The sequence below is a fragment of the Gekko japonicus genome, unplaced genomic scaffold (assembly GCF_001447785.1).
Source record: "Gekko japonicus isolate JY-2015 unplaced genomic scaffold, Gekko_japonicus_V1.1 scaffold457, whole genome shotgun sequence".
NCBI classification, from domain to species: Eukaryota; Metazoa; Chordata; class Lepidosauria; order Squamata; family Gekkonidae; genus Gekko; species Gekko japonicus.
In genome coordinates this window covers 639237-647594 of record NW_015164196.1, presented here as the reverse complement: position 1 = coordinate 647594, position 8358 = coordinate 639237, and the positions used below count along the sequence as shown (strand labels likewise).

The following is an 8358-nucleotide window of genomic DNA, read 5'->3' as shown; positions in this document are numbered from 1 at the left end:
AGTTTTGCATATTTATTTCTGAGACTCAAGCTTCTCGGTCATTGGCACAGAAGAACAAGTTTTAAAAGCTGGCAATTCTTTTTGCGATTTTCTTTTCCTTTGCAATTTTTTTTTTTTGCATTTCCCCCCCTAGACAAGGAAATGGGAGCCTTTGTAAAGAGAGAAAACCGAAGGGGCTTCCTTAGATGTCCCCCCTCGCTATTTGCTATAGAGTCGCTACTCTTATTCCCTGCGCTGCTCCTTTTATCATCATCGGCCTGATGAGCAGAGGTGTTGTTGTTGTTGTTATTTTGCATTATACGGCGGCTGTCGAAAGGCACAGCAGAAGAGCCGGGTTGGCGGCGTTGCCAAGCCCTGTTTGGGTATTAAGCCCTAAAAAGGGACCCGCCAGGTTCGTCTAAAAGCTGAGAAATGTTGTGGCGTTTGTTTATGCTGGCGGACTTTGGAGACGGTGCCTGGAAGTACAGGTGATACTTTCGAATCCGACGTCCGTTCCGGGGACAGTAAGGAGGCCGGTCCTTTCTTGCCAATGGAAGCCTTGCGGAAGCTGCTGGTTCCGAGCCTTGCACGCCCCCCCGGCTCCCTTGCACGTGTGAACATGAGCAGCGTGGATAGAGGTATGATCAAGATCGCTGCCCTTGAGGGAAATTTGCAAAAAAAAAACAAAAAACCCTAACCCCCCACACACATCTTGTTTAGCCTCTGCAGAGCAAGTAGGGAGTCAACAGGTACATGTGGCCCGTTTTAATTTTTTACTCTATTACATACTATATTTTACCCTATTACGTACTACTGGCTCCAGACTGCATCTAATTATTATTTTTTAACCAAGAGAGGAAGGTACACAACTGAATTACCATTCAAGACACCTGTACCTGACCAGGGTAGCAGGTTATTTAGAATGGGGCCTCTGACATATCTCTGCCTTAGGTCACAGATATTGATTATACAACAATTTCGATTTGCTCCAAGTTTATAAAAGAACTGCATTACTACTGTGATGTCTGGAGTCGTGTAACAACATTGTTTGACCACTGAAGAGAGTTAATTGGCCAAAATGCCTTTGGTCAGGGTGTCACAAATGGTCTGTATTTGAGATAATTGTATGATTTTATTCCGATTTGAGGCTACTGTTTGGGCTTATGTTTGTTTTTATCTAATGTCTAATAAAACATATATTTTTTGTATGTTTGGTAATATTTATGCTTTAATTTTAGATATAGAAGTATTGGGCCCTCACATTCTGACTTCTTTAACTTTTTGTTTCGTAATTCAATTCTTTTTGGGTTAGCCCCCCCCCCCTTTCTGTCTTTAATTTTTTTACTCTGCAGCTTGTAGAGCTACCAAGTCTCTTTGCATTGTAGTCCATTTATCAGTCTCTCTTCCCTTTGAGAAGAGAGAGAAGGCTGCATTTGTGTGCATGCCTTGTGCAGTTGAACACATGGAGCTGCTTTTTTGAGTCAGACCATCAATTCCTCAAGGTCAGCACTGTCTACTCAGACTGGCAGCAGCTCTTCCAGGGTCTCACGCAGAGGCCTTTCACAGCACCAACTGCCAGGCTCTTTAACTGGAGATGCCGGGGATTGAACCTGGGACCTTCTGGGTGCCAAGCAGATGGGGTGGGGGACCGAACCCATCTTGTCCCTGTGTCTTTAACAACAGACTGTCATGGAGAAACAAAGCAGGGTGACGATTTTCCAGGCCTTTTGTTGTTCAGTCACACAGTCGAGTCCGATTCTTTGCGACTCCATGGACCAGATCACGCCAGGCCCTCCCGTCTTCCGCCGTCCTCTGAAGTTTGCTCAATTTCATGTTCGTTGCATCGATGACACTGTCTAACCATCTCATCCTTTGCCGTCCCAGTCTTCTTTGACCTTCAATCTTTCCCAGCATCAGGGTCTTCTCCAGGGAGTGCTCCCTTCTCATTTGGTGGCCAAAGTATTTGAGCTTCAGGTTCATTATCTGGCCTTCCAGGGAACAGTCAGGGTTGATTTCTTTTAGAATTGACTGATTTGATCTCCTTGCAGTCCAAGGGACTCTCAAGAGTCTTCTCCAGCACCATAATTCAAAAGAATCTGTTCTTTGGCGCTCGGCCTTCCTTATGGTCCAACTCTCGCAGCCATACATGACTACTGGGAATACCATTGCTTTGACCATGCGGACTTTTGTTGGCAGGGTGATGTCTCTACTTTTTATCATGCTGTTTAGGTTCGCCATCGCTTTCCTCCAGGCCTGGAGAGAAGGTATTGTGAAAAGCTTTGCCCTGCTGACTTTCGGCTTACCGTGAGCAAAGGGAGTAAGGAAATGGACGACCTTGAGCTCGAGAGGGTTATTGGCTTGCAAAGGGCTGAGAATGGCCAAGGTCCTGGGAAGCAGCAGGAGCCAGAAGGCTGTTGGGTAGACACCGGTGTGTTTTAGACGTCCTAATTAAAGGTGAGGAGTGTAGAGAAAATACGGAAGAACTAACAAAGACCTTCTGAAGTTTTTGTCCCAGTGTTTGTAAAATGGATCCTACTCTTCCAAGGCAGTAATGTAGGATGATTTTGATTTGGGGTGGTCTCCTGTCCAAGGGTGTCGACTTTTTCCCTAGGCCCTGATCCTGTACTTTTAAAAGTAGCCACTTGATATACAAACAATTAGCAGCTGAAGAGTTTCCCCACCAAAAGCTTCAGCGAATGTGGGTGGGTTGTGGAGCTGCCAGTTAGGCTGGAAGGAAATTATCCTATTCCTTCAGCAGAGGTGTTGTGGAAAGCTTCAACTCCCTACTTCTGCACATTATGCCTCTGTTCAAGAGGCGGGACATTTTTCTCCAGGTCTGTTAACATCCCTAGTTGGTTCCTGTGGATCTCTTTTGGTGGCAGCAGAGCCTTCCTTTGGGTCAAGGAGCCCTTCTTGTTGGAAAAGGCAGTATCTGGTGTACAAAGAAGAAAAGAAGATGACCCTGCAGGGGGCAGCAAGAAGACAATTAGGATAGTGAGGTTACCTTCTCCTTTTAAGTGCCATTCCTTGTCTGTCTCCAGACTGCTAATCTTAGGGCGATTTCCTCTTTCTTCTTGGAAACTCCACACTTAGTGGCTCTCTCTCAGTTACAGATGTAGCTAGAAACCTATCTCTGTCTCTCCTCTTTCCTATCAAGTATGTTAGTTCCTAAATAAATGTTTATCTACACTTCAATCAGGTTGGGTACCGTTGCCGTGTTAATTACTCTGCCAACACTCCTCTGGCAGAGAAGTATGTACTGGTGAGTCACAACTGAATCATGGCGATCCCATCCACGGGGCATTCCAGGCAAGAGCGGCCATGGCTCAGTGTTAAAGCATCTGTTTGGCATGCAGAAGGTCTCAGGTTCAGTCCCCAGAAATTCAAGTGAAAAGGATCTGGTAGTAGGTGATGCGAAAGACCTTGGCCTGAGACCTTGGATAGCTGCTGCCAGTCTGAGTAGGCAACACTGACCTTGATGGACCAAGGGTCTGATTCAGTATAAGGGGCTTAATGTATTCATGTGTTCAAGAGGTGAGCAGAGGAGGTTTGCTATTGCCTCTTGTGTGTGGTGACACCAGTCTTCCTTGGTGGTCTCTCCCTTTAAGTGCTAGCCACAGTTGACCTTGCTTAGCTCCCAAGCTCTGAGCTGGTGGAAGAGGCATATTTTTCTGGTGTACAAAGAAGAAGACCCTGCAAAGGGCAGCAAGGAGACCATCAGATAGGATAATGTTATCCTATCCTGTTAGTGTTATCCTATCTCTCCTTTTAAGTGCCATTCCTTGTCTGTCTCCAGATTGTTACTCTTAGGGCAATGTCCTGCTTCTTCTTGGATATTTGACACTTAGTCTCTCCCCCCCCTCTCTCAGCTAGTGATATAGCTAGGCAGGCACCTGTCTCCGTTTCTACTCTTCACTATCAAGTATGTTAGTTCCTGAATAAAGCTCTATCTACGCTTTCATCAGGTTGTACACCTTTGCTGTGTTAATTACTCTGCCAACAGAATGGATCCCTAGGATCATGCAACACATTAATTAACACAGCTGCTGTTAAAAGACACAAGAGCATGGCTGGGGGTAAAAAAGTGGCCGCCTTCTTGGATCTAGATAGCAGGGCTTGGAAATCAAAGGCATTTCCAGGGCAGTGTTAACTCTGGGATCTCTTGTCTTACAAAGGATCCCATTACCTAACTTTACCTTTTATTTATTTCATTAGACTTAGAGCCCCCCCCCCCATAAGGCTCAGGGTGTGGAACAACATTTCAAAAACAGCATTAGCGATCAGATTAGAATTTTTTAAATGTACAGAAATCAAAATAGCTTAACAATTTAAGAAGGGAACTGACCTTTTGAAGATGGTGCATAAATAGACAAACTAGTGTCCTTTCCCCATAACAGAAAGAGGAAGGACGGAGCCAGGTTAGATGGAGAAAACCATTGCTGGCCTCAACCACAGGCCTGGCAGAACATTTTAAAGTCATATCACTGTCTCATGCAGTGGACAGCGTTAGCCCCAGTCCGTACATTTGAACCTCAGGAATTTAATAGGTGAAGCTTTCTCCTGGCAGTGGGCCATTGTGATGTGACAAGTTTCCCAACAAAAATTCAGTGGGCTACCTGTTGTTTGAAAGCAGTGAAAAAGAGCTTGTAAGAAGAAAAAAAAGGGGTGGGAGAAGATGTATATCTGTAGGTATAAATTTTACTATTCACAAATTGTCATGGTTGTTTCATTGGCTTTATGTCCTCCAGATGTACTATGTGTATCCCATCCTTTACATATGTAAATAAATCAGAAACTGGAACAAGTTCAGGGTTTTTAACTCTCAGGATAACTGGGTATGTTGAGAAGACCCTGGGGAAAAATGCAAAAGGATATTTTGGTTTTTTTTCTCCCTTTCTTCAAGCAAAAGTGATTTCCTATGAGGATGTAAAGAAGCTGGTGGCCGAAGGGGAGGCCCAGATTTTTGACGTCCGTTCGCCAGAAGAGGTAGCCAATGGGAAAATTGCGAATGCTGTTAATATTCCAGGTGAGAACAGCATGCTACAGGGTCTGTGTGTGCAGGATGCTTGATGCAAAGTTGCATAGAATTGCCAGCGGGAGAGACATTTCTGCGAGGCGCAGGACTGAGCTGTACCTGAAAAACCAGGCCCCTTACCATTTTGGGAACCCACCCACCACTTCCAAGGCTAATATATAAGTGAAAAATGCCTGTTCCATTCACTTGAATGAGCCCTCCATGTCAAACTCATTTCCTGGTACTTCTTCAGTTTGCGACCTTGAAGCAGGAAAAACTCCATTTTGACCTGGGCAGGTTTTAGGATCTTTGGTGAGATGCTGCCCTCTCCTTCCAATGCCATGACTGCTGCCACCCTGAGGGAAGGCAGGAGGGCAGGTCGCGACCGCTGCACCAGTGGGCCCTCCCAAGTCTGTGGTCTGCAGCGCCTGCCCACCAGTGCCACCCCTGGCACCAGCCTTGGTTTTGCACAGCCTTCTCTTGCTCAGTCCTCTGCCTCTTGCTGTAAACATAAAAAGGTTTAACTGCCCTTATTTTTACAAGCAGCGGCAGGCTTTTAATGGAACAAATGAAATACGTGGTGGCTCAGTTTGGGAGGCCTGATGTTTTTCAATCCCGACTCTTTCTTGCAGTGGCGGAGGTAGAAGAGGCTTTTAAAATGGACCCGGAAACATTTAAAATGTAAGTTCGCGGACTCTAATCTGGGAGATCCGGGTTTGATTCCCCACTTCTCCACTTGCACCTGCTGATGTGACCTTGGGTCAGTCACAAGCTCTGGCACAGCTGTCCTTGAAAAAGAGCAGTTTGTGTCAGAGTTCTCTCAGCCCCACCCACCTCACAGGGTGTCTGTTGTGGGGAGGGGAAGGGAAAGGAGTTTGTAAGCCGCTCTGAGACTCCAAGTGAAGGGCGGGGTATAAATCCAATCTCTTCTTCTTCTTCTTTCTTGCAGTGGCGGAGGTAGAAGAGGCTTTTAAAATGGACCCGGAAACATTTAAAATGAAGTATGGGGTGAACAAGCCGCGGCTAGATGATGAAAACTTGGTGTTCCACTGCCAGATGGGCAAAAGAGGGGCCCGGGCCGCAGAAATAGCCGTGGCGCTCGGCTATGCCAGGTGAGTCTTGGTTTCCACTGTACTCCTTTCTCCCACAAGGACAACTGGTAAACTGGGGATTCAGGGGTGTGTGCGGTAGGCATTGGTTCCTTTTTGAACTGGTTTCTGCTGCAGCAAATAAATCAGTTAAGATGGATGTTTATTAAAAAAATTTTTATGGGAGATGGGGATATACATGGACTGGGAAACTCCTGGAGATTTGGGGATGGAGCCTGGAGAGGACAGGGACCTCAGCATGGTAGAGTGCCACAGGGTCCACCCTCCAAAGCATCCATTTGCTCCAGGGGAGCTGATCTCTGTCGTCTGGAGATAAGCAATCAAGATGGGCAGCCGTGTTAGTCTGTCTGTAGCAGTAGAAAAGAGCAAGAGTCTAGTAGCACCTTAAAGACTTAACAAAATATGTGGCAGGGTAGGAGCTTTCGCTTCTTCGGTCTTTAAGGCACCACGGGAGATGAGTGGTAATTCTGGGGGGTCCCCAGGTCCTACCTGGAGGCTGGCATCCCTAGAAGCTCTCCTAGACCCTTTCCTTAAAGTCTGGCAGAGAAAGAGAGGACGCGATGAAAGGAGGCCTCATAGCACTGCACTGTGTTTCCACAAGAAAAGGATATGGGTGTTTTCCACTCAGGGACAGACTGTCCCTCAGCAGCAGCCATTCCCTCCCCACCCCACCCCCGGACACCAGGCTTTTCAAAAAAAATTCTTAATAATATTGTTATATTGATATAATGTTAGAACAATCTTTGCATCCCCTTATCTGAGGGCCAAACTAAAGAGCTGGGTCCAGCTTCCCAAGACCAAAATCTTGTCTTCCCACAGCAGCTGTGGGCATCATTGTTTTAGGATGCCCCTATGGGCAAGACTCCGCAAGACGGAGTGAGCTCCCATCCCGTCTCTAGTTCCAGCTCCTGCCAACCTAGCAGTTTGAAAGCAAGAAATTGCAAGTAGATAAATAGGGACCACTTTGGTGGGAAGGTAACAGCGTTCCGTGCGCCTTGGTGTTGAGTCATGCCGGCCACATGACCACGGAAACGTCTTCGGACAGCGCTGGCTCTTCGGCTTTGAAACGGAGATGAGCACCGCAACCGGATTCGACTGGCTTTCGAGCAAGGGAACCTTTACCTTTATGGGGGAGAAGGGGTTCGTACCTCCCCCCCCCCCAGCCATGACATCCACTAAGACAGACATACACCAGTTGTGTATTCCGCAATTTGTAAAACTGAGCTCAGTGGAGAGATTTGCTTTCTTCCGTTTTGTCTTACATTGGTCATCCACTGTAGCTGCTTGTAAAAAAAATTTTTTTGGGGGGGGCATTCAGAGTCAGTTTTTTAAAAAAAATCTAGTCAGTTCAGGGGAAGACCCTCACGAAGGAGGGTGACCATTTGGGGTTCTTGATCATTATCATCAGGGTCCATTTTAGAATATTGACACATTAAAGCACACAGGGGCTCATGATAATCCCTTGGGCTTTCCTCTTCTTCTTGTTGACCTTCATGAATCTTTCCCCAATTGACTCACAAGTGCTCTTGTCATCGTGTCCTGTAGTCTGGTTGCATCCCTCAACACGCCTTTATTAACTGGTTCAGGGGGTTTGGGGCCAAGTCATGGTACCCTGATTTTCCTCTGTTTCCCTTTGCATGCGTTAAAATTTGAGTAAAATCACTGATCTCAACACATATTTTTTATTAACTTTTCCAAACTGGCTGGCAGAGGTTCCAAAGAATAATGAGGTCCTTTACTTTTCGAATGAATTTATCACTGTTTTTCAATAGGATTAGGCATAGATTGGCAGATTGTATATTTCTGAATTAGTCCAAGGAATGGAAACATACACGGGATTTGCTGTAGGGTCTGTCGTGTTCTGATAGGTGCGAACAGGGAACAAGCTTAAATCAGGGGTCTTAGACATGGCAACATTTGTTTTATTTACTGCATACACTCTGGGTGGATCATGTGTTCCTGTCAGTATTGCCTTATTATATTTGGGATTATACTTTTAACACTTCCAAATGTTTTAGGGATGAAAGGAGGGCTCCTTGCAGAGTCTTAATGATATTGTCCATCTGCATCTTTTCCCACTCTCTCTCCTCTCCTTTCTCCTCTTGTGTTTCCACAAGGAGTTCGGCAGCCCTACCAAGAGGAGCATCCACCTCTGCTGGAGCAGAGAGAGCTATCTTTTTGTGGCCAGCAAGGAAAATTGAATCTTCTGTCTTAGCGGGGGGGGGGGGGGGTCACTGGCGTCGGAAAGGCGTGGCA

At 46.2% G+C, this 8358-nt stretch overlaps 1 protein-coding gene across 1 annotated transcript in view; it reads left to right on the top strand.

Moving 5' to 3' along the window:
- Positions 1-305: 305 nt before the first annotated feature.
- TSTD1 (thiosulfate sulfurtransferase (rhodanese)-like domain containing 1) overlaps positions 306-8358 on the top strand; it is an 11207-nt gene continuing 3154 nt past the window's right edge. The window contains exons 1-3 of the mRNA XM_015408360.1: positions 306-617; positions 4883-5005; positions 5943-6105. Of these exons, the coding sequence (XP_015263846.1) occupies positions 530-617; positions 4883-5005; positions 5943-6105 (374 nt within the window). The 5' untranslated portion in view covers positions 306-529. The remainder of the gene's footprint in view (positions 618-4882; positions 5006-5942; positions 6106-8358) is intronic.